General features: G+C 51.5%; 11 protein-coding genes across 11 annotated transcripts; 4 read left to right on the top strand and 7 right to left on the bottom strand.

Moving 5' to 3' along the window:
- Positions 1-1,275: 1,275 nt before the first annotated feature.
- On the bottom strand, positions 1,276-3,026 carry A1O5_01260 (uncharacterized protein; the record flags this gene model as incomplete). The annotated part of the gene is made up of 2 exons (XM_007741879.1): positions 1,276-2,489; positions 2,537-3,026. 2 exons carry the CDS (start codon positions 3,024-3,026, stop codon positions 1,276-1,278), a joined length of 1,704 nt encoding a protein of 567 aa, XP_007740069.1.
- A 1,101-nt stretch (positions 3,027-4,127) lies between these two features.
- A1O5_01259 (uncharacterized protein) lies at positions 4,128-6,662 on the bottom strand (the record flags this gene model as incomplete). The annotated part of the gene is made up of 1 exon (XM_007741878.1): positions 4,128-6,662. The coding sequence occupies one exon, from the start codon at positions 6,660-6,662 to the stop codon at positions 4,128-4,130; it is 2,535 nt and encodes an 844-aa protein (XP_007740068.1).
- Positions 6,663-8,716: 2,054 nt separating this feature from the next.
- Positions 8,717-9,575, bottom strand: A1O5_01258 (uncharacterized protein; the record flags this gene model as incomplete). The annotated part of the gene is made up of 2 exons (XM_007741877.1): positions 8,717-9,231; positions 9,278-9,575. The coding sequence occupies 2 exons, from the start codon at positions 9,573-9,575 to the stop codon at positions 8,717-8,719; spliced, it is 813 nt and encodes a 270-aa protein (XP_007740067.1).
- A 1,434-nt stretch (positions 9,576-11,009) lies between these two features.
- Positions 11,010-11,267, top strand: A1O5_01257 (uncharacterized protein; the record flags this gene model as incomplete). Its single annotated transcript, XM_007741876.1, has 1 exon — positions 11,010-11,267. The coding sequence occupies one exon, from the start codon at positions 11,010-11,012 to the stop codon at positions 11,265-11,267; it is 258 nt and encodes an 85-aa protein (XP_007740066.1).
- Positions 11,268-11,788: 521 nt separating this feature from the next.
- On the bottom strand, positions 11,789-13,624 carry A1O5_01256 (uncharacterized protein; the record flags this gene model as incomplete). Its single annotated transcript, XM_007741875.1, has 1 exon — positions 11,789-13,624. The coding sequence occupies one exon, from the start codon at positions 13,622-13,624 to the stop codon at positions 11,789-11,791; it is 1,836 nt and encodes a 611-aa protein (XP_007740065.1).
- Positions 13,625-15,272: 1,648 nt separating this feature from the next.
- Positions 15,273-16,248, top strand: A1O5_01255 (uncharacterized protein; the record flags this gene model as incomplete). Its single annotated transcript, XM_007741874.1, has 3 exons — positions 15,273-15,386; positions 15,449-15,707; positions 15,788-16,248. 3 exons carry the CDS (start codon positions 15,273-15,275, stop codon positions 16,246-16,248), a joined length of 834 nt encoding a protein of 277 aa, XP_007740064.1.
- Positions 16,249-16,858: 610 nt separating this feature from the next.
- A1O5_01254 (uncharacterized protein) lies at positions 16,859-17,773 on the bottom strand (the record flags this gene model as incomplete). Its single annotated transcript, XM_007741873.1, has 1 exon — positions 16,859-17,773. One exon carries the CDS (start codon positions 17,771-17,773, stop codon positions 16,859-16,861), a length of 915 nt encoding a protein of 304 aa, XP_007740063.1.
- An 841-nt stretch (positions 17,774-18,614) lies between these two features.
- A1O5_01253 (uncharacterized protein) lies at positions 18,615-19,579 on the top strand (the record flags this gene model as incomplete). The annotated part of the gene is made up of 2 exons (XM_007741872.1): positions 18,615-18,791; positions 18,980-19,579. 2 exons carry the CDS (start codon positions 18,615-18,617, stop codon positions 19,577-19,579), a joined length of 777 nt encoding a protein of 258 aa, XP_007740062.1.
- Positions 19,580-19,825: 246 nt separating this feature from the next.
- A1O5_01252 (histone acetyltransferase E) lies at positions 19,826-21,748 on the bottom strand (the record flags this gene model as incomplete). Its single annotated transcript, XM_007741871.1, has 5 exons — positions 19,826-21,267; positions 21,320-21,354; positions 21,413-21,477; positions 21,560-21,587; positions 21,666-21,748. 5 exons carry the CDS (start codon positions 21,746-21,748, stop codon positions 19,826-19,828), a joined length of 1,653 nt encoding a protein of 550 aa, XP_007740061.1.
- Positions 21,749-22,161: 413 nt separating this feature from the next.
- On the bottom strand, positions 22,162-23,805 carry A1O5_01251 (uncharacterized protein; the record flags this gene model as incomplete). The annotated part of the gene is made up of 1 exon (XM_007741870.1): positions 22,162-23,805. One exon carries the CDS (start codon positions 23,803-23,805, stop codon positions 22,162-22,164), a length of 1,644 nt encoding a protein of 547 aa, XP_007740060.1.
- Positions 23,806-24,125: 320 nt separating this feature from the next.
- A1O5_01250 (uncharacterized protein) lies at positions 24,126-24,559 on the top strand (the record flags this gene model as incomplete). The annotated part of the gene is made up of 2 exons (XM_007741869.1): positions 24,126-24,159; positions 24,318-24,559. The coding sequence occupies 2 exons, from the start codon at positions 24,126-24,128 to the stop codon at positions 24,557-24,559; spliced, it is 276 nt and encodes a 91-aa protein (XP_007740059.1).
- Positions 24,560-24,675: the final 116 nt, after the last annotated feature.

Genomic DNA, 24,675 nt, shown 5'->3' with positions numbered 1-24,675 from the left:
TGCTGCTCCTTGGAGGTTGGTAAAGTGTCTCGAGACATGGAGGCTTTCCGCAAGGGCATTCAAGCCGTAGGTATTGGGGGGAAATCCTATACAGCTCTGGCAATCTTGGTGGAGGCGCTCCGTGTTGCCTTCATATAAGCACGGTGCGCTGTCTTAGACGCCGTCTGGCGCATGAAAGTAGAAGGATAGGGTGCGAAGATACGTTCGGCCCCCTGAGGAGAACAAAACATGTGTTTGAGGCTTGCATACCCCAGTCGTGCTGATCGGCCTCCAAATGGTGCAAGTCAGCCATATCGGCGCCAGGAACTGAAGGGGCCGAAACATTTTCGTCGAAACACAGCGAGGTCGCACTCACATCCCCCTAGGGAATACTTGTAAGGCTGGCATCCCAAGACAAATTGCAGCTTAATAGAAGCGATTATCGCAATTCGCAAATGCCAATTTGATCCAGTTCTCTCCCTCTTTCAAGCAATGGGACAGTGCTCCTATGATGTATGATATCAAGGGAAATTTCTCCCCAGAATCTGCTGAAACGCTCTGGAAACGTAGATATCAGCCATTTTGCAAAGCGAGGTCCTTGATAAGGCCACCCATACGTCGAAACTAGGCATGTTTGAACACTAACACAAGCCAAGCACCTACTGAAAGCTGAATCTCGATTGTATGAACAATACTCCCCGTATCTAAGCAATTAGATGGGACGGTGAAAGGTGAGCAGCATACGTCGAAGTGTGAGAAAAGGCGTCAAGCGTAAAGCGACGGAGACGCCTCGACTGTTCTCGGCTTCAGCCTGGCATTGCCGCTTTAACAAATTATCAGGTGATCTGGCTCGGCTTGGCGTCCCCATGTCAAGGATAAGTTGTATTAGCGGATATCACTCTCATCAGTCATAGCCGAATTTTTTGGACATAACTATGCAATACAGGCCATTAGTACAGGCTCAGCCTCAGCGTGATTTCCTCAGCCTGCTCGGGCTCCGATGCATAAACTTCTCGTCTTTCTCGTGCGTAGATCATGTAAATTGCATCCTTACGAAAGGTTATTACGTTAACCAGGTATGTAACCACCCAACCAACCTCTTCCTGCCGTATCTACGGATTGTCCCTCTCTTTGTGCAGCTTGTAACGACAGCATCGATCGTCAGATGGGACACCTCAACTCAAGAAATTGCCAAGTGATATTATTCCTCCCAGGACAGGCAACTTTCTCATCCTAGTATTCACCTTACTCGGAAGAGGATGGGATGCTGGGCGATAAGTATACTGCCCCCGCCAATCATCTCTCTTCCAGCAGATCCCGGCTCTGCTCGTACAGCTCCTCGATCTTAGCCTTGCGTTGCTCATCTCTGACTTTCAGATCGAACTTGAACGGCAGAGGTCCTCCAATGACATTGCTCGTGAATGCTTTCGAGTCAGGCCATTGTGGCTGTCCGTTAGGTCCAATGTTGGGCTTCATGGTAAAAGCCCATAGCAGAGAACCACATGCCACCAGCAACTCGGCTTCGGTGATCTCGATACCGGGGCACATACGCCGACCACGGCCGAAACCATGATGCCCTGTTAAGCGGGGGTAAACGGACAATGGTTCTTGATAAGTGGGAAACTCCGGTTCCAGCCAGCGGCCCGGATTGTATGTCTCGGGGTCGGGATATCTGTTAGGATCGCGCGCAATTGCCAGGTCGATCGCATGAACCACAGCTCCTTTAGGAATAAAGTAACCCTGATAATTATCGTCGTCTTGCACGAGTCGAGGAACGCCGAGGGGAACTGGTGGGCGCCAGCGGATACATTCTTTGAAGCATGCTCGAAGGATCGGAAGGTTGGGGGAGTCGCTGAGCTCGACAATGCGATTCTGCCCGACCACGCGATCAACTTCGGCCCTGCACTTCTCTTGCCACTCGGGATGAAGGGTCATCGCTAGGAAGAAGCAGTACAAGGGACCTCCGATGGTGAAAATGGCCACGGTGCACAGCATTCCGACTGCATATGCTGCTTCGTGGTCATCAAAGCCAAAAGACCGATCGTCTTGGTCGGCAGCGGCGGCCTTCCTTTCGAAGTATGACCGTGCATACGAAACCTTTGCTTTGCCTTGCTCCATCTCTTCTCGAACTTGTCTCATGAGTCCCGTCCAAAGACGCTCTTCGCGCTCTCTCCGTTGTCTGCAAGGTATTTTTGTTGGATTTAGCCATTCGGGAAGGCCTGCAAGGAAAGGAAGAATGTTTGTAATGGGTCCACTTGCTGAAGGCGAGATCTGTGGAATGAATTCGGCGGCGTTCTTGCAATGAGCTGCGGCCGAATGTGGCGAGCCGTAGCAGAGCCTCGTAGAAACGCGACCACAGAATCTGTCTGTTTGTGAAAAGTGGTCGAGAGGGTCTTGAAGTAGTTTGAACAAGAATCGTTTGGCCTCAAGGTTGATGTAGCCATAATACTGATTGTTGTACGCCAAGGTCAGTGAGGTGTGGGCGAACTTTCGTTGCATACGCCAGTGATCTGGAATTGTCAGAGAGATCTGGTAATCCGGTGGCTTTAAGGCTCACCGCCGTACTCCAGCAGGGGGAGATATTGACCCTGTGAGTCGCTGCCCGGAACTGCTGCAACCTCTGGACGGGAGGAGTAAATCGCGGCTCTCTTGCAATATAGTTCTTGTGCGATGTCATTGTCTCCCAGCCAGATGTGCATTTCACCGCAAGCCTGCAGCCTGAAGAAGCCGTTGAACTGATCGGACCATTTTTTCATAGAGGTCCAGGGCGCGATGGGATCAATGTCGACTCGCCCAATGTAAGGAATGGTGCTCCCGGGGCCAGGGACCAGCTGAAGCCCCTTAGGAGGTCGGTCCTTGAAAACAAAGAAATAGAAAATGCGGTACAGGATTAGAGATAGAAATGCAACGGTAAACAGCATCCATCCATGGCCCAGAAGAACAAAGGGACGATTAGAGCCGAAGAACTTTGCATTGGAAGTGGAATTGGATGAAAACTGGGACTGGTTAAACGATTGCATTGGTAAAGGATAATGAATGGTAGCCATGATGGATGATTTTGGAGCGAGAGCTTCGAGGCCTTGAAGGATGGAGCAAGAGGCTCAAGCTGGTACCGGGATACGTGCCCTTGAAATACTTACCTGGGCGCCTGTAGAAGGGTCAACATCGTGAAGTAATCTTTCCTAATTGCATTTCTCTATTGTAATGGTTTCAGACTGTAATGGGCCAAAACCCCTGTCTGACTCCATCTCTGAGGCTGGAGGTCTGTACCTGAGGCTGATCGATGGTGGCCAGAGCCCATTAATAGTATCAAGATCATGCGCTAAACCTTTTGTAGTAGCTGGCTCGATTGAGCATAGCGCCAGGAGCTACGATTTGCCCTCCACGAACATCATGATCAAGTACCTCGTACCGAGTACTTGTGCAATCTCAGCCAAGGCGCTAGTCTAGCCTGGGCCACTACAAGTAGACGGATCGCGGCAGTGGTATGCAAGGTGGCCTGAACAGTGGTATAGAGGCGTTCTCAGACCACGCAATCGAGCCACTAGACGGTTGTTTGCCTCTGGCGGCACGTTCGGGAATGGATTTCCTGGCACAGCCCAAATTTCCCGATAAACGGAAAGGACATCGCTGAAGGAATAGCTCGGCAGCAACAGTTGACCACATACAGGTTAGATGGCCATTTACGTAATCAACTTGACAGTTTTCAATCGGTGTCAGTCCAACAGACACTTTCTCCTCGGAGACGGTGCCGTTTACCGTCGGAGGATCTCCAAGCCTTTCGAGGGGCCCTGCTGAAGACAAGAACATGCCGATTGAACTATCGAAGACGCTCCCCTGCAGCAAACCCTGCAGCCATTACTTAGTCAACTCAAAGGCTCTACCGAGTAGAGGGGTGGATATCACGCGGGTCATGTTTGCGGGACCACGCACGGACAGGAAAAAAAATGAATGGCCGACATATGTGGACAAGGTGATTGCTAGCTCTCCGTTCTCTTATCATAACCCGTTCTCGAGTAATCTAAGTACTCGGTACTCGGTCCTCGTTACGAACTTGCGACACAAAGAATGAGACTGCGGGACTAAGGGTCAGCAGCGAATATCAAGATACGCCTTGGGCAGAATGGATGGCATTAAAAGACCTATCATCACCAATTATGTTCGTACATCATATTCATCCCCGACGCCTGACCACTTTCCTTTTCCAAACACCATCGCCGACAGCCATCAGGCTGGGTGAGCCAACCAGCCCAATACAATCCGGCCCTCATTTTGACCCTGTCGTCTCGTTCTTTTGCACTCATGGTTTCATACCCGTGCATTTCTTCACGAAGTTGGTTGCCCTCGTTGCAGAGCATAAGCCACACCGTAAGTAGTGTTGTAGGTTCATGTGGCATCATCATTTTCTCGTTCAATGCCCTCCATCGGAAGATGGCGATGACTGTAAGCGCCATCAAGGCCAGTATTGCCCAACTGGAATATATACTCACAAGGAAACCGAGCCAAATTTGTGCAGCATTCCATGGCACGCCGCCGATGGCAATAATCAAAACATCAGACAGTGTGGCCACAAGGGCCACAAAAGCGTGGAAGAAGTTTCGTCTCCAGAGCGCCGGGAAGATGCTTTTGAGAGGCGTAGAGTTCTGTGAAACCAGGATAGTCGACTGCGGCTTTGCAGACCCGCGGAACAATCGTCGATAGGGTGTTAGAAGTCGAACTTCTCGTTCTAGCTGCTTCCAGCGAATGTCGAGAAGACTGGCAGCAACTGTGAGGACAAGTCGACTGGTTGGGTTGTGGTTGAAGTAGTTATTCAAAGGGTCGTCATGTCCGTCCAAATAGTAACCTATAAGCACGCCGAGAAGTGCTAGAATTGAAAGAAGGAAGAGAGTGTCGGTGAGGAAACGATTCGAGAGCGTACTGCGAGAGTTGTGTACTTCGGTCCTACCAGCACGTGGCTGCACCAGAGCCGAATATTCCTGCTGATCGGTGTTCTTGACCGTGGGCTCTATCGATTGCCTAGGTGCTCTTACAATTCCGTACCTCATATAGCCCGTGCCTGTCTGATGGCGGCTAGATATGTATCTGTAAGGATCAAGGAGTTGTCCCGCGAACGAACGGCTTGATTTTTGGTCTATTCTCCGTAACTCCTCCATAAAGTCTTCACTACTGAGGAGTGAAGCCATCGTGGCAATTGAGGATGGGTTAGAAAAGATTCCGCTGCGACGGCGACTAGAAAGTATGATCACCAGAAGAATGACAAGAGCAACTAGAGAAAGAATTGCTTCAAGAGCTCTGGTGTAGTTAATATTGAGGTACCCCATCGGATTGCACCTTGCCGCTTTGAGGTCGGGGGTTCTGCACCATGCAATCGCTCTCACAGTTGTGGATTGCGTCGCTATCGCTGGGACAGCGCTTACGCAAATATATGCAAGACTCACCAGGGTGACGGCTGGGTGGCTAAAAAACATGTTCTTTATGCCCTCAACCGAAAAACTGGTGGTCAGATAATCCGCCAAAAGTGATTCTTTGGCAGTTGCGCCCTTTTCCCTCGATAGGAGATAAAACGGCTCCATCATCTTCGTGGAGGTGAAGACGATGGCCCAAACGAGTTTGAGAATAACCGCTATCAGGACAGGTAGGTATGTGGCACGAAAATATTGCACATCAGTCACAGCCAAGCCAAGCTCGACCTCATCTGCCCTTTGATGGTCTGGAGGAGCTGTAGGAAGGGAGGTACTTTGAGCGAGGATTGTGGGCGTTATTGTGCCGCTGTAGGACATTAACGTTGCCACCATGGTTGAGACACCGCCGGTTGAATCGTAGACCGTCTCAGTTATTACTGCAACGTCGTATGTCTCCGTGGCAACGGTTGTAAATGGCTTTCCTGATGAGTCCTCCGTGGTATAAGTAATCAATGCAGTGAATTGTTGATCGTTGGACTTCCCGGATGGCGTTGGAGCGGATGCCGTATGACCATCGCTGCAAATGATCTTCGATGGGCTTGAATCAGCCTCGGACACAACCGGGTTTGAGCCCGTGGCATAAATAGAAGCAGACATAGGCTTTGTCGTCCTCATGCCACCCGAACCGGATGATGTGGAGTAGCCGGTCATGGGCGTGGTGGTTCGCATACGTGAGGCCGCACTGCTGGAAGATACGGTGTAGGGATTAGTTGACTTCGTCGAGGCCGACTGTTTGACGACAGCAGCGCCGCTGTTGATCGAGGAGGTTGATTGTTGCACGTATGCACCGGATGTCTGAGTATGCGCACTATACCGAATGGTACTGGTTGTCTCTTTACCTGAGGAAATCACTGTAGGAGGAATGCTAGACTGCACAATATATGGAGTAGTGCTGCTCATCTGTAAAATATATGGAGTCGTGCTACCTGCCATCATCGTTGTAGTGGAGATATATGTACCCACCCCAGGCGTGGCTGTAGATGGCACGATGTAGGGAGCCGTGCTGCTGGTCACTATGGGTTTTGCAGTAATCTCAAGGACAATCGTAGATGTTACTGGAGTCGCAGGGTTTTGAGGGGTGGTAGGCGTGATGTAGGCCGTCGAGGGGGATGATGTTGGATTGCTGGAACGGGGTGTCGTTGAGGATTGGTCTGCAGCTGGTGGTGTAGCTGGGTCAATATATGCACCGGCAGTAGCGCTACCGGTAACCACAGTGGTCATGGTTGAGCTAGGCTCTGTCGGAGAGACATAAGAGCTGGAGTCGATGGTTGACTCCTCGACAGGGCTTGTACTTGCTGCCGGGGACGCAGCAGCCGACGTTGGAGTCGTCACATCTTGAGAGCCGGGACTGGTCGAGGGGACAGAAGGCGCGGTCGAAGGAACCTCTGTCGTTGCTGGCGAGCTTGAAACATCTGTATCCTGTCTCTCCACCCTCAGCCTGCTGTGGTTTTGCTGCTGATTCTTCTCTTCCAGTGTCAGACCTGAGCGAAGGCCATACTCGAGTGCAGCAATACAAGCCAGGACGACAAGCAAGATCAGGGTCAAAGCAGGCCATCTGGTCGAGAATGGTGCATAGTATTTGGGGAGCTTCGCCTGTCTCTTTGGCGGAAGGCCTTTCCTCCGTCAGCCTTGTTCAGAAAATTAAATGGCCAAACTTACTCCAAGCAGTATCCGATACCACCGAATACTTTCCGTAGCTCTCTTCGGCCTGGAACATCGTCGCTAGGGTGGGTCAAAGTATTGACAGCGCATGATGTTTGTTTTGGACGATGAACTCGACATTTTAACGATATGTGGCATTCTTGCAGTGCTGGGGCTGTATTTGTGGCAGCACTTCTTCCTGCAAGGGTCTGCCGGGCTCCTGTCTTTGGAGGAATTGACAGGGAAACTGTTGCCGTTGTGCGTCCACGGCTGAGAAGTGCACGGAAGACAACTAGCGAACACGAGGCTCTAGTAACCAAGTTGCTGGCTTGGGCAAGAGCAGAATGCTAAAGGCCCAAAATCTCGATTCTCGACCCCAGGCTAGTCGAGGCCGGCCATCTTCTGGAACGTGATTTGTAGGTTGTATGGATGCGTCTTCATGCTAGGGCGAAACCAAGACTTTCTCCGTGATGGAAGCGTCTCGCCGGCCTGGTCTTGTCCTGTACAAGCTCAATCCCAAGAATTAACAGGAGAGGTGTTTCTGCCTTGCTTTGAATAACGTGAACCTTTCCAATGGGGGCGGATACCGTGATCCGTATACGAATGGAATCTATTTTTGCCCTTCATCCACTTGCATCAACGTCCAGTGCCTTCTCGGGAGCTGCTTCCCAACCTCATGTACTCCGCCTTAGAGGATAAATGGGGCTGCGATCAAGTATTACAGCCGATTCTACCATGACATGCACCGTCAGTTGTTTTGTGCGCCGCCCGCCAGTGCATGATGCAGAGGCAAAGCAGAAGCAGAAACCTATGTGTTAGCATATTGGCCATAAAGTTCTTGGAATCCACACATTCCGACTAAAGGTGTGCGTTCGTGTATGCACGCAGCTCGTCACTGTATCACCGTGAAGTCGTATTCTTAGCCGGTTCTCAGATATGGATTGGCGAGAGCCAGCCAACTGCATCCTTCGCTCCAAAACTGCCGGCAACCTTGCGCTTGTCGATGTCTGAATGGGAGATATGTGTCCGCCAAATGCAAAACCTCCTCCCAATGCTCTTCACTGGTCTTTATCGGACTGCCACGAAGCTGTTCGATGTACCACAGGCGAAGCGAAGTCTCGCGGCTGACGAAACCGCCGACAACAGTTGCCCAGAGCATTGTATTAGGAGACGTCTGCCAGTACTCCCGCCTATCACACTCGTCAATTAACAACATCAGCCTCCGTGACCCATTCCGGTGGAAAGTGCCAATGACTGGCAGGGGTTCGAGACATTCGACTAGAAAAACTATGACTGTGACCCGACATAGGTTGAAAAGGAGATCCTCGCCACTTGGCAGCGATAGTGTTTGATGCTGCAAAATGCGCCATGCCGCAACTAACTGACCGAAATCTACATTAGAACCAGAATCTTGCAGAAAGGTGTTGTAGGCGTCGAGTAGAGCATCGACGTCCTCAATTATCGTCAAAAGTCGTCGGCCAAGGTGCCTGTTCCTCAAGAAGCGAAAGCCCTGGCATGAATCGTCCTTGTCCGATTTGCGATATCGACGGAGATCCTGGAGTAAAAGGCTCGGAGGGAAGAACAGTGGAAAAGCAGGCGCCCTGAGAACCGAAATCGAATCGACAATATCAATCCTAAACTGTGAGTTGAGTATCTGAGAGATGTTGGAACATTACGCACGTCATAATAATCCCGGCTAGAGAGTCGATCCCGATTTTGTTCAATCCACCTCTTTGTTTCACTAAGGACAATAACGCCTGAAAATGGGTCGGTTCCCATGTTTTGCTGCCATAATACTCGTAATCCCTCAGCTGCTGGGAGCCTAGCAGAGTCCGACCTTGCATCTCGTTTGGAGGGCCGTGGATGGTCAGTATGGCAATGGCTAGAAGCATCGCATCTCCACATTGACTATCTGGCTTCAGCATTGCCTCCCGAAGTTGTCTCAATGTCTCATGATAGAAATTGATGCGATGGAATTTGGCGGCCGAATCCCTCGAGCCGAAGAAGTAACGATACGAAGATCCCGCATAGGTGATCGCTGGCACTAGGTAGGGAGATTCAAGTGCAAATTTTACGGTAACTGATCGCCATCTGTCGATGTCTTGTTTTCTGCTTGACAGCGCGAAGGACGGCCATTGCTCGATTATGGCTGCAAATCAGACCGAGACTGCGGACACAGCAGACCAAAAACATACCGGATTGAAACATCATCTGCGCATGCGCAGACAGATTGTTCACGAAGAAGGCATCAAAGGGATCGAAGAGGCTTCCACTGAGATCCGATCGAGGCGGCGGAGTGGTGAGAGCGGTAGAGGTATCGGCCGGGGCAAGCTGAGTTTGCGACCGTGGCAATCTCTTCCTCTGTCCCCTTTGATGGGCTACACTCGCAGCATGTTGATGTTGACGGCGCACTTGATCTTTCCTCTTCGACTCTGAAGGTTTGCCTCCGCTATGAATGAAGAGCGTGGCTTGATGAAGTGCGCTAGGTGCCATCTGCAGAAGTCCATCTGGAGAATCGGGGAGAATTGTTTGAGAGAGAAGACGATTCATGCATTTGCATGATAACTGTTAGGCATCTGCTGCTACATAGATGCTGTAAAAGATGACCGAGAACAAGTAGGCCCGTGCCCCCCATGCAGCAACAAGCTCCGTATCCCCCGCGCTTGAGCTTGCCATAGCAGCCATGGCCCACGCCAAGGGTGCGAGGCAACGCCCAGTTTGTGCGAAACTGGTCGTTGGTTTAAGACTTTTCTTTTCAAACTGGTTGGCGCCAAGGAAGTTTCGAAAGCTGAAAATTGTCACAGTCTTGCGATGATTGGCTGATATGACCTTCCAACAAGTAGTGGGGTAGTAGAGCCTCCAATGCCAAGCATGTCCGAAGAAGCAAGTGGGGGCCGCAGCTTGAGGACGGGCCGCCTATTGGCCGACTCCGGCTGGTGCTCGCTAGTTCCTTCCCGATGCTACTCAACAGTGGGGCGCCTGATGCAGCTGCACAAGAAAAGCCAAATGTCTGGCTGCTCTACAAATACAAGTATGGCTACACCGAGGATGCAGGAAACCATCTCGGTCATGGTTCAATTTTGGTTAATGCTCCAGCAATGCAGGCGCGAGACGATGATGTACAAGTACAAGTACAAGTATGTGATCTCCAATGCATTTCGGGTTAAGAGACAAAGCAGCCATTCAGACGACAAGGGCTATGAGAAGTTGACGATGCCGTAAGAAGGCTTCAGCCGCTATCCATTTCTCAAAGTCAAGCAAGAAAGCTGGCAGTAAAAGCGGCGTCCACCAATGGCGATTTATCCGATTTCTCATTTGGAGATCTTAGCACTGGTATCGATAATTTCGGCGATGATAGCCGTGACGAGCGCTTCGATCAATGACGGATGGTCACGTTTTCGCTGATTGTCCTTCATACGTCATTATGGCGACCAGGACGACCAGGACGTGCACTCCAGGGCAGAACTTCAATTGCAACGAAGGGAAGTTCTTCACTGAAGCACTCCCCCAATAGAGCTTCACTGAACATCAACCTTGTCTCTCTCTCTCTCTCTCTCTCTCTCTCTCTCTCTCTCTCTCTCTCTCTCTCGCGCGCGCGCGCGCTGGTATTGCACGAACAGTTCAGCCTGATCCCAGGTCGGCTCAAAGATCTCTCTTTGCACGCCCGCATCGGCTACAGATTTCTCTCGATATGTCATATCTCACTCGCACATCAGCTCCTCTACGGACTGCTGGAAGAGCCATCTCTCCGAGATCAATTGTAGCCATTCACACCTCATCAGCACGTCTGGCACTGAGTGAAGAGCATGCACGTACGTTGGCCTGCCCTCCCATCACGGACCTCTCCTCCTCCTCACATATCCTTCGACCAAGGTGAACCTTTGAAGGGGAAGGGTGGCTGAAGTCAAGAATACCCCCTCCCCCATGATGGGTTTCAACAATGAGACTGTGGTTGCTAACCGAGAGAACACAAACGCAACAGACAACGAAGGACGAGCCGCCGACATCGAGCGTCACAAATCCGACAGCGTCGAGAAGGCCAAGACCGGTCGAGGAGAATGGAAGCCCGAGCTAGCCTCTCAAAGCGAGCAAGCCACCCGTGGGGACAAACATAACATGACCATGGAGCAGATGCAAAAGATGGCCAAGGAGAAGGGCGAGCAGGAGGGGAAGGGACAGAAGTAAGAAGCGGAGGGGTCAGCTATACCGCCCAATATACGTAGATGAGTGCGTGCGGATCACGAACTCGAGTTTCGACGCGTTGTAGGAGGAGAGGTGAAGGGAAAGAGACTGTCACTGGTTTGTCCTTGTCAAAGGGGAAGAAACAGCACAGCCATCATCAAAAAGCGAGAATAAACATTGGTGAGAGAGGGGAGTGTGTCCACTGTCCACATCGTCCCGATCCGGATCCTGCGAGTGAATGGACACATCCACCGGCGTTCCATAATCTGTACATACCTCTGTCAAGGATTGAAAAAGAAAAACGAGATTTCTCGTTCCTCTTGAAACTGACTCTCGCACATTCTTCCGTTCCAAGCTTACAATTCAGAAGATTGGATGGCACCAACCTTCAGTCTTAACAAATGTAGAGGCAAAATCCCCCGCCATGATACGGCATTCCACATTGATCTAACTGTGTCTGTGTGTATATCCGGCGTTCTGTGAGAGAAAATATTCCCCTCCCGCAATAGTCCCTTCATCACTCATCAGAGCATATACCTAAATCCTGAGCTCTCAGCTCCAATCTTCCTCACCCCGCCAATCAAAGTCTCTTCGGCATCTTCATCACCACCTCCTGCTGCTCTTCCCCCTTCCCCATCTTCGTCCTCTTTGCCCACCAATTCATACTCCCCGCCCGGCCCGGGCTCCTTGTTCTCAAACCCATTCCTCTTGTTCGCACGCCACAAGACCAATCTCAAGACACCGGCTAGGCCGGCGACCCCGAAGGCCATGAACCCGGCACAAACGGCCATCCCTTGAATATACAAGGGCCCCTGGCTCCTGGGGAACAAATGCACTCCGATCAGCGGGCCGCATTGGCCTATGACATTCAAGATGGTCAAGCCAGTGCCTTTCCCCGTCGCCGTGGCTTGGTTGTTCAGGGTCCACGTGATGATGAGTGTCACCGACGAGAACAGTCCCATCGCCGCTCCGTAGACGGCGACGTAGCGGATAGTTATACTCCCGGCGTCTCCCAGGGACTCGTGTAAATATCCGGCGATGGCGATCCCAGCATATGATATGGCGCCGAGTAAAGCAACACCCATGAGGAACAAGGATCTCGAGTCGGGGACTTTATCGCTGTACCGACCCACCACGAGCACGAAGAAGAAGGCGAATAGGTACGGTGGAGCGGCGAGAGCCTGGGAGGCTAGAGGCGAGAAGGACATACTGTTTATAATAGTGGGGAGGAAGACGGGGAGGGAGCTGAATGAGACGTTTACGCTGAGGAACATGAGGGCTGTGAGGTACGATTTCGGATCGCGGATTGTAGTGAGGATTTCTTTGACGTTGAGCCGTTGGGCGAACGACGTCACGCTCGATGCGTGAGAGGAATCGCGCGAATGAGAATTATGGCTTTCTTCCGCCCGGAGTCTCATCACTGCAACCTTTCTCTCCCGGGCCGTCAAATACCGAGCCTTCGACGGCGAGTCCGGAATCCAATACCATGCAACCACGGCCGTGATGATTGAAGGAAACCCTTCCACCAAGAACAACGCTCTCCAGGGAGCAATGGGTCCATTCTGGCTTAGCTTGACAATCACCCATGCCAGGGAGCCGGCAAAGCTGGTCGCCAATGGTGCAGCGGATATTTGCAGCCCAACTCTATAGGCCAGTTCGGAGCGCTTGTAGAAGTATGTCATGTAGAAGGGGACCCCGGGGCCAAAAGCGGCTTCAGTAATACCCAAGACGCCGCGCAGGAGGAGCAATTGGCCGAACGACGTGGTTAGGCTTTGGAGACTCGCAACGAGGCCCCACGACAACACACACAGGGGTATGTATATATGAGCTGGGAGGATTCGGTATAGCAAAATCATCCACTCAAAGCCAATGTAGGTAATATAAAAAGCCGTGAGGAGCCAATCGTACTGGGCAGACGAGAGAGCGAGGTCCTTTTCCAGCCCCGCGATTCGGGCATTCCCAATGTTGGAGCGGTCGAGAAAGCTCAACATGTAGAGGAAGCCCAAGAAGACGACCAATCTGCGGTCCAGCTTGCGCACCAGAGCGGCTTCTTCCGCGTCTGTGTAGTCTTTGGAGTGTGTTGCGCTCCTGCGGAGGCGCCGTTTAACATATCTCTCATCCTCCTCGGCGGCATCGCTGTCGTTTTCCGAGAACCCATCTTCTGACCCTGTGTGTTTGTCCTGCGGCGGAGCGTGGTGCAGTTTTCGCAGCTCGACCCCCTCCGACTCGATTTCGCGGGACGTACGGGTCCGTGCAACGGGTGAGTCGTCGCTGTCAAATTCGGGAGTCAGGATAGTCGAGGCTGGAGTATGTCTTGAGCTCAATGGTAGCTCGATGGGTTTCGATGGAGACGAGGACATGGCTGCACACGAACTGGGCCCCGTGCCGCTATTGCGAAGAGTCGGTTGGGTACGTGCGAGCCTCCATGAGGTCTGAGCGAGCTTAAGTAGGTCGACTCAGGCTTACTCGGCTTTGGGACGCCTGGGCTGGAACATGTTGGCTTGTTGGTTAATGGAAGCTGTTTACTGATCTTACGTAGGGCGAGAAGGCAATGGTGATGACCGGTGAGGAGGCTCGGAGGGTTGTGTGGGGATCGCCGGCCATCTGCCGACCAGTTGGAGCAAAGGCTGCTCCTTATGCCCTCAGCCTTGTAAGGCTCCCTCTTGCTATGCTTGTGCTGAGTCTTGTTAGTAAACAAGACGCACTCTTTACAGTACTGTGCACTTGATTATTTGCATTTGCTTTCTCCTCTGCTGTCATGCTGAGACTCGGAAATCAACTCAATACTCTCGAGGCACCGGAGTGTGCATATACTCGGCTGGAAAGTGACTCTCCCCTGCCTTGATCCTAAAATGCTACATATAAACGAGCCTTCTTCGAGTTCTAATATTTCTCGCTTACCTGGACTGTTGTCCACAGAGGGGCTGATCTGCTAGCAAATACGAGGTAGCGTCATTGAAAGACTCGTTTCGTCTACGATATGATGCATTTGGAGACATATTAATAGCCCTTGTCACCTACTTACTTGCTATACGAGGATAGGTATAGCCCAGAGACGCAGCACAGACCCACACACAAAGCTGAATCAAAGCGGTGAGGAGAGAGAGGTAAAAACAGAAACGCATTGGATAGCGCGGACTAAGGACCAGAAGAAAAACCAATCCCCCCCAAAAGTGGAACGCAGCTGAATCTCGGAGCAAAATCTCCGTTATTTTTCTCTCTCCACATTTTGACCTGATCTGCCCAGGAGATCAACACCCACGGAAACGTGCCAATCAATCAAAACAACCAGGATCCTGTTCCCGTCGAGACTTTGTGTCTCCGTCAAATAGCCATTCTACTGCAGAGTGATGATGATGATGATGTTCATCTTCAAGAACGGACAGTCTGATGTCTTAGTCCTCTCTGCGTCTTCTTCTCCTTCTCCTGGTTTCAGCTCCTGTTCCAGCACCGGCTGCGAAGTCCATTACAAGGCAAGCCTCCAACTACCACCAGGCGAATGTCACCCTCACGCGCCTAACACCGAGGTAGCCAGGTCGGCTATCGAGCTTGCAGTCATGCTGAGATTGGGGTCCATTATGCCATCATGGCCCTCCACTGGACTGCTGGATCCAGGGGAAGGTCGTGTGTTGCGCAGCCAATTTCCCAAACCGATGAAACACGGGGTGGACGCGGAGGCTGAGCCAAGTCAATGGCCTTCACGACACGAGTCTACGACAGAGGGACCGAGGACTACTCTGGACTACTGCACTTCTTCTTCAGCCCTGCTGCGCCGCTCATATTAAGATTGAAGGTCTTTTCCTTCTTTGTACTCGTTTGGTCCATCGTTCTTCTCGCACCACCTCCAGCTGGCCTGTTGTTTAAGTTTTATGTACCCTTCCTCGTCGCTCACTTGACTCGAAATACTTTGTGCTCACTACAGTCACTCTTTACGGCCTTTGTAGGACTTGAACACATTTCTGAGAAGAACTCGAAAACTTGCAAAAAAAGTGTCAACCTCGACCAAACATGCCTTCGCTCGTCGCTTCCCTCCTCGCCGCCGGTCTGGCGACCTTGGCCCAGGCATATACCGCGCCTGGTGCACAGACATGGGGCCCTCTGCTCACCCCAGATTTGTCAAATGTATGTCTTTGGATTCGTCCCAGAGCAACTCGTGGCCTGCAAAACCTGACAAGAGAACGCAGCCCGTTACTCAAGGCGAAGACTTCACTGTGACCTGGGACCCTGAGAACCACCCAACAGACGGCGTCACGGTGAGCCTTGTGCTCTGCCAGGGACCCAGCACCAACTGCGTGCCCCAAGACACTGCCATTGCATCAGGCATTCCCGCTGCTCAGAAGTCCTTCGACTGGAAAGTCCCCTGCGACTTGGCTCCAGGCACCAAAAACACCGATACCGGCTATGGAATGCTGATCATTGTCGACGGCACTGGAGAGTTCCAATGTGAGAAGAACTACCCCGACTTTTGAGATCTGCGGGTCGATTGCACAGGCATAAAGTGATCTGGCGCTGACATCGAACAGACTCGACCCAGTTCTCCTGCCTCAAGAGCGACAGCTGCTCCAGCTCCGGCTCATCATCTGCCGCTCTTTCCTCCGTCAGCGGCACCAGCACCGTTAGTGGTGGCTCCATCATCCTGGGCCCCCCGGCATACCAGACCGGCACCAACACGTATGGTTCGTCGGGCAACTCGACCTGGGCCACCACCGCGACGAAAACCGGCAGCAGCTGGGCCACTGCCACGGCATCCTCTTCTGGGTCATTGACTTACAGCGGCGGCTACAGCACCCTTCCAGGCACCACGGTCATCGCCTCTAGCACCCTGGCTACCGCGACCGCCGCTACGACCGCCGCTGGGCAGAGCTCGGGAGCCGCCTCCGCGCCCGCGGCCAGCGCATCCACATTCGCTGGCGGCGCGGGTCAAGTCGGCTACAGCGCCGCAGGGTTGGTCATTGCTGGTGCAGTTGCTGTGTTCGCGCTGTAGAGGGGAAGAGAAGCATCATCATCATCCATCAAGTGTTTGGACAGGAGAGTTGGGAAGTAATTCTGTGGCACATGAATGGCATTAATCATGGTGGTACATATTCGTGCGAAAATGTCCTGCCACGCTTACAAGATTAACAAGATTAGGAGATGGGTGTATATGTGTGGTGTGTATGTAGAGAGGGATTCTCGTTCAATACATCAATCAAGCACTTCCTTAGCGTCTAAGAGCCAGATTCCATGCCATCGCATTCCGAATACAGATAAACGGTTCCATACGACAGTAAATTCGCATCCATTGTTTGGCAGATATCTGTGTCAATATCATCAGACAGGAGTGAAATCCAGTATCTCGAATTCCCCATATCATGGTCTCAAGATGGACGATGTGGCGTCAGATAATAGCCGCGCATCTTTTTTTTTTTTTCCTGTTATGGCTCGTTAGACCAGCTAGTGAGCCGCATATTATCCATGGTTATCATCATCCTAGCAAGTGCTCTTGTACTTTCGAAGCAGATTTTCTTATGTTTCATGAGTGGTCATGGTCCCTTGAAATCATTTCATCAAGCCACTGCAATATTACTCCAGTTCCTGTCAACAACCTTCCTGTTTCACTCGCGGTAGGCGGGTGGGGGATCCCGCATATCCATGTCATCATCCCTGTACCGCCCCGAGAACGAGCTTGACTTCCCTCTGCCAGTTTTTTCATTGCCGTAGGGGCGATACCGGCCGGGAGTCTCCGCGTCGAGTTCTGCGTATCCCTGTCGCGGTGGCGGTGTAGGCACGTGTGCTGGCGTGACGTTGATCTGAGGCTGCGAATAACTGTGCTGACCGTTTTCTACTCCATGAGGCTGCTGATATTGCGGCCGTTGCTGGGAGGGCGTTGAATTTTCTCGTACGCGCTCATATTCTTTGCGCGCCCCTTCGTAGTACTCTCGTGCTTCTCCGGGGCGAGGCATCTCCGGCGGGTACATATCATGCTGAATCTTGCCAGTCTTCAGGTCGATGTGAACCCCAGGGGGCGGATACACTGTTGCGGGCCGCTGGAGGGGTGGAGGTACGAAACTGTTGTTTGCATTGTTTTGAGGGGGGCTGCCTTGCCATTGAGGCCGGGATTGAGATGGTCGCTGCTGTTGTGATGATGGTCCCTGCGGCCATGTTCCATAACTCTGCGGGGGGCCTTGCTGAGGTGGCGGACCCTGTTGCTGAGGTGGGCGCCACATCGGCGCACTTGCCACTACCATCGGCATCATGGACGGTCGATTCTGTGACGGCGGCGCACTGTATGGTCGCGGCGGACCGCCAGGCTGTTGGGGTGGATGGAGTTGTTGTTGCTGGGGTGGACGAGATGGACGGGCCGGGCTCGGGTCATCGTAGCGATGAGGGCGGTGATGGTCTTCACGAGAATGGCGTCTCCGTCTCCTTCGTTTTTCTCGCTCCCTCTCTTGTTCCTCTTTGCTGTCGTTGTGGATTTCCTTGAGCAGGTATCCGGCTGCGACAAGCTCCAAGCCGCCTAATATGACCATGGTTCCAGCCTCGTTATGCTTCTTGCAATGGTATTAGTCTTAGGAGGGTCGGGCGATTGGGAACGGGTCGAGGAGACCAGACAAGCAACGAAGGTTGTAACTTGGGAAGGGAGAATGGATAGCAACCTCGAAAATAGGATGGGCAACAAGAGAAGTCTTGATGAAATATGCCTTGGGTAGTGGGCTGGCTGGCGTGGCTGTGTCTGGACCTATTTGCCGTCACCACCTCTTCAGCTGCGGCTGACCTGTGACGCTCGACTAATTTTGCCCACGGTCACGTGAAACTTCTTCTGTAGCTGTTGCATAGTGGAGCCTCGAAGAAGGCTAAGGCTTCGTAGAGTCGTAATCACGTGCAGGATCTCCCTGCACCTTCAAACACCGATTTTGCGTTCTGTTCCACCAACATCCTCTGCCATCAGTTATTTCTTTCTTGACCTGAAATGATTATGTATTAATCACGGAGATCAAGGACTGTCCGTCCTCGGAGAGTTCATCCACTCCCTGAGCTTTCTCGAAGACCTGTCATCATGGTGAGCTATCAGCCTACTTCCTTGCTGGACAGTTTGCTAATCACCCAACAAGGCTGCTACTACAATGCATTCTTTCGAGCGACAGGTCGCCGATATCCAGATATCGAAATCGTATGTCTCCTCCCATCGGATCAACCCTTCGCTTTATAGGATGTATTCTTGACAAAATGGGAATCTCTCTGAAATTATTTGAAGAGCCTGCGAATATTTTGCTTTCTGAAAATTGCAGAATCTTGATGCACGACACACACGCGCACTGGGGCAATCGTGGCTGATGAACCTCGTTCTACAGTGATGTCAACAACTTGATCATGGACTACCTGATCACTGAAGGCTACCCGTCAGCAGCAGAAAAGTTTGCGGCGGAAGCCAACATTCAGCCCAAGGCTGATTTCAGTTGTATTCAAGAGAGGGTCCAGATTCGGGAATCAATACACCGCGGAGACCTGCAAGCAGCAATAGAGCTCATAAATGAGCTCAACCCAGAAGTGAGTCTTGACCCGACCTTCCCACCCTTATGTTTCATGATTAGATTTGTTTTCATGCACCACTCATAGCCTTCGGGCAGAGATGAGAGCAAAAACACCTTCAGTCCTCAGTATGATTTGTTGTATCTATCCTTACAAAATCTACCTGCAACTTATATTTATCCCTGTTCTAACTTTCTTTGAACCAGCTACTGGATACCGATAAAAAACTTCATTTCTCCCTTCTAAGGCTTCAACTGGTCGAGTTAATCCGCCAGAGTTTCACGTCCTCAGATCCTAGCTTGGTTGGCAAAGCAATAGAATTTGCCCAAAATAACCTTGCACCTTACGCTCCGTTGGATGCACAATTTAAGACAGACCTCGAACGGGCTATGGCCCTCCTGATTGTCCCCAAAGAATCATGGACTCAGGCAGCTGCATCGGGGTCATCTGGCCCAGCGACTACACAGATCCAAAACGATTTCGGCGCCTTGGCAGAATTAGTAGATCCCTCATTGAGACGGAAGGTTGCCAAGGACGTCAACGAAGCAATCCTTCACTCTCAAGATCAGAGAAGAGAAGCCAATATCAGATATCTCGTTAGAGCTCGGGCATGGGCGGAACAACTCGCGCGAGAGAAGAAGATCGATCTGCCAGAAAACCTCAGTTTTGGCCTGGATGGTGAAGGGCCTCCCAGTCGTAGCCAGAACGGCCATAACGGTGACACTGAGATGACAGAAAATGGGTCCGAAGACAACGCTGCAAGTGGCGATGCTGAATTGGCCCGATATACGAATATACCCTCTTGAAGATCGCTCCCGACATATGATGAGATTTACATCATCGTCTCATGAGCATTTCAAGAAGAGATCTGTTTCAGCGGCGGCATTTAGAAATGATGACCTTAACGGTTTCATACAACGGAAACCATCGAGATGCTACCATTGATCGAAGAAAGTCCAAAGCGCCTCAGGTTCAATCCATGCTGTACGTCTCCCACTCTAGCAGAATATCGCCAACGCCATGCTAATATACAGTCCCAAAGGTCGACTCTACTACCAATTCCATGTCCGACTACTAGCCGTAAAGACAGGCGGCTTCCAATTAAGTCTGCTGGGATCGATCCTCCTGATCCCTTTGGCTTTCTCCTTCTCCCTCCGCTTTTCCTGCCACTCAAGCAACTCATCTCGCACGACAATGATCCACGCACCTTTGTGGTAACGCAGTAGCTTCAGCACTTCCAGTTGTTCATGGACGTCCTTCTCCGTCATTGCTGTTTGACTCGCTATCTCCGCAATACTTGTGGAATATTGCGATGATGGTGCCGCGTATCCTAAGGATGAGTGAGGATGAAGCTGTTCCGAAGTTGGTGTGTGAGATGCTGATCCAGGAGGAGGCAACCGTGCAGGATCCGAGAGAAGCTCAATGAGCACTTCTTTCCAATACTGCCTGTAACCCAACAATCCGAGATCCGAAAGAGGTTTTTCAGGGGATCCCAGCTTTCCCTCCCGTTTGCTCAGCTCATATGAGAAAGCAATGAGCAATCTTCCCAACCCTTGTCGCTGATACTGCGGCAAGGTAAGAATACAAGCGACGTTATACCCTTCCGCCGACTCTTTCTCCTTGCTGAAATATCCAACGAGATGGCATCCATACTCGTCCCGGGTGACCATGCAGTAAAACAAGAATGGATCGACATCGTAATATAATGTCTTATGATCCAGGAACAGTTTTGACAGGAGACAAAGGTTCCTACACCAAGTGCGCTGCCGTCGGCCATCAACCTCGAAGAAACTCACAAAGTCGTCGCGGTAGATCTCATTACCTGGTGGATGGCGTAACTCGCATTTTGTGCGGTGTCTCTCGAACGCTTTCTTGGAGGAAAAGTAGGAAAGGCAGAATTCGTCGATGTAGACCATGTCCACGTCGCTGAATTCTTGCGGATAGGGGGAGAAGTACCACGGTTCGATGATGTGTTTGCCCATCTGGATTTTGTTCAAGTTTCGCACCAGATGCAGTTGAGCATGATTCTGCACCATGGAGCCACCAGTACGGAGCTTCTCGATTTCTTCCTCTGGCTCCATGATGGGAGCAACCTTCTCCTCTGTCTTGGTCACGTCGGGCATTTCCACGTCCATGCCGCCTGCTGTGGTGTCTTCATGGCCGATTGTTGGCAAGGGTGTACCCTCCTTGGTGATCACGAGTGAGGCATCCCCGTCGGGTGCAAGCGCTTCATCGCGATTCTCCTTTCCACTCGCCTTGGAAGGCACGGGACGTTTTCGATCATTGCCCGCCTTGGAGATGAGGAGATCAGGTGTCGCAGAACTGGCACGGGAATCTGTCCTTGCACGACCGGCTTTGGTGGTGATGGATTTTGATGTGGCGGCTTTCGATGGTGGTCCTTTCGTGGTCACGGTGGTTTTCTTCTTCTCAGGCTTTTCAGGGACAGGCCATTCGACTTCCTGAGAGAGGTCGATGCGCTCAGCTGGGACCCATTCTGTGACCTATTAGCAAGATTCTGCAGCATAATATACCTTAGTAATGCCTACCATCCAGACGCTTGTTGAATTCGACATAATGCACGCTGTCGTATATGTTAGTTTTGGGTTCTAGCAGCTACTTGAGACTCGGGACACACATACTAGAAGGTCAGAGCACCATTCCTCTGTTTGATAGACAAAATCTCTGCTTTTCTAGGTTCTCCATTCTGGTCTCGGTCAGCGGCAAGGTCAGTATCTGATATATCCCAAGTCACGTGGACGTCCGAGGGAACCTGAAGAAAAACTCACCTTTTCAACAAAGGCCTTCACGCCAATCCTGTAAAATGAGTGTCAGTATAAATTTCAGATTCAGAAGTGGCCATGTTCATCAAAACTGCAAAATTTCTGGACTTACTGCAACTGGTTGAGCGTGGCGAAGCCCTTTTCCACCGGCTCAGGTGTACTATTAGAGTCTTGACTGCCGTCTCCACCTGCCATATGGATGGGATCGATGATGCGACAAATTCTGTCGAAGGAAATACAATTTAACGATGATTTGGTGGAGGGACGATGAGAAATGTGTTGTTGTCAATTGGTTGTGGCAGTTGTAGGTGAAGTTGGGGGACAAGTTTGGAGGCGAAACTTGGCTTGAATGGGCGGCAGGGTCCTTGGTTTCCAGCCTGTGGAGGCTCACCAGGCGTGACTGGCCGCCTGGAGAGGCACCTGCCGCCTCCGACTCATGACCTTGAGCTTATTACTGAGCCACCAGCCTCGCGCTTCACAGTTTGTGGCCATCACAGTCAAATACCTAGGTATCATTCACCAACGCATGCCGTTTTAGCACTTTGGTATCGCTCATGCTATGTCGTACAGTCATACTAGGTACCTCATTTATCCTTGAACCAGTTTTCTTAATCTTCATCCATGGATTCCCAGCCATCTTGCCCTCCTTCAGCCTCGTCTCCTTCCTCATCTTCACTCTCGTCGTCACTCACACTGGCACCTACTAACCTCTCCTTACCATCTGACTCTGGCAACTGGACCCTGCCAGCGAACACCTTTCTCACGCTCGGATTTGTGCTGATGTCCCATACTTGCAGCCGTCCTTTGCTCCCTGCCACCGATAACCTGAAGGCAACCTCCGGATCTGGGGCGAACTGCGCCGAGAATATCCGCCCGACTTCGAGATTTCTCGACACAACCATAGCAGGTTTTTTGTTCTCGATATTCCATATCTTGACACTCTTGTCCTCTGATCCTGTGGCCAGAAGACCCGGCACTGAGGGGCTGATATCAAATGCGCTGACGGCCCCATCATGCGCCTGCAATGTCCATACAGGCTTGCTCGGCTTGTCATGAAAAGTGGGAACTACCCGCGCATCAAAATAATGCACGGTACCGGCTTCTGTGGTGACGAAGAAGAAATTAGGATCATGGACGTCCCACCTCACTTTCTCAACATCGGCCTCGACGACCCATTTTGGTGCCGCTGCGTCTGGGGCTCGCATGTCCGTGGCAATGACGGTTCGATCGTAGCTTCCACTCAACAAGATAGTCGACTCACTTGGATGCCAGTCCAAGGCACACACTTTCCCGCTGTGCATCGTGTATGATTTTGCGCACTTGCCGGTGTTCAAGTCCCACAGTTTTACTGTCTTGTCTGCCGACGCTGAAGCAAGCAAATTTCGATGATGTCGATTTGCGGCCAAGGCTAGAACCGCATCGACGTGGTACTCATCATTGGCTTTTGCCTTCTTTTTCTTCTTTTTCGATTTCTTCCTGCCTCTTGAGCTCTCTCCGGTTTGATTCAACTCTTCCGGACGTTCTTGTGGTTCTTGGCCCAGTATCGCGTTTGGATACATGCTATCGACAACATCCAGATCCCAAATCTCTATCTCCGGGTTCATAGTCCCGATCGCCGCAAAGTTCCCGTCTGACCTCGATTCGGCGTCCTTACCGACCGGGACATTGATCCATTCAACACACAATGGAACAGCGGGCAGCATGATGTCGTGGTGAACATAGAGATTGTCGGCTTCATCTTCATACACGAGGATTTCTAGCTGTGCAACCTCGTCCTCCACCTTCGCCGCCAGAATTAAGTTGTCCGAAGGCAGAATCTGCAATTCTTCTCTTTCGTCTTCGGACTCCTGTTCTCCTTCCGGCAACACGATATATGGGTCTTCTTCGTGTGGAGCATGATACGCTAGGGAGCCAACATTGCCAAACATGGAGAACTTCTCGCCTTGTTCGTCCACAGGCTCGTTGTCATAGTCGTCAAGATTGTATTCCTTTAGGTCATCGGTATCTGTGGTAGGCTGTTTGGTTACGTCTGCGACTTCGCCTGTAGGCACTCCGGCATCTGATTCTTCATCTTCTGATCCCTCTGTCGCCTTGGAATTCTGCGCGTCGAGAAGATCTTGCTGTGCATCTTCCAGTTGCAGCCGGGCTAGTTTGGAAATGCGGCTAAGTTCTGCTTCGTCGACCTGGTATTTGGTGGGAAACTGAGCAGCAACCCCTCTCCTCACCCATGTGGTAGCCAGGGTCATCGACATCCTGCTTGTGTGGTGGCTGATGTGGAGAGCGGTTTCGCACTGACTCGCAGGTTTTGTCCCGCACCATTTTTATGCCAAACACAGAAAAAGCGGCAGAATCCCAGAACTTTTGGGCGGTGAAGTAGTCTCTTCCTGCAAGGCTGGGTGGGACCCGCAAGGCTGGGGTCCGCAGCTTGGCGAGATCTTCACTTGATGCAGAACATCCATTCGCCCTCTACCTCTCCAGCTACAACTCGACTAGACTCGCTGTTGTCACCGCAAGGCAGATGTGGGCGTGGCTCGAACCGCATGATCAATACTGGAGACGGGTCTCTACCAAAATGCATTCTCATCTACATACAAAAGATAATATCGGTAAGTGGCAATTGAGCTGGCTCCGAGTCGCATGATCTCTCTTTGAGCAGTACCCGTCTCTCTTACGGCGATTATCTTTACCACACTCGTTCCCATCGGAAGATGCGTTGCTTAGGATGCGGAGCGTGAGCCTGCGAATAGATTCTGATTGTCTATAGGGTGCGAGGAGATCATGAACGCCCTCGACGAGTGCCACGCCCGTGGCTTCCTCTACAAGGCCATAGGTGGCTGCAACGACATCAAGCGAGAAGTAAACAAATGTTTATCAGGGGAACGGACGAAGAAAAGCAGGAAGAATCGGGAAACTGCTCTTGAGCGGCGGGCGAGGATCGAATCCGTGTGGGCCAAGTTCGACGAGGGCGACTACTCAGCACTGGAACAATTTACGAAATCAAAATAAGCGGATTGGGGCACTGTCCCATTGTTCGTATTCTCGGCGACTGGGAAAAAGGCGGACAGTGGTGTTCGTCAGTTCAGGCTCAAAAAAGGAGGCTGCTCTGGGTTATTAAACGCACT

This window comes from Cladophialophora psammophila (genome assembly GCF_000585535.1).
Source record: "Cladophialophora psammophila CBS 110553 chromosome Unknown aczJe-supercont1.1, whole genome shotgun sequence".
NCBI lineage: Eukaryota > Fungi > Ascomycota > Eurotiomycetes > Chaetothyriales > Herpotrichiellaceae > Cladophialophora > Cladophialophora psammophila.
This window is presented reverse-complemented; position numbering and strand designations above follow the sequence as displayed.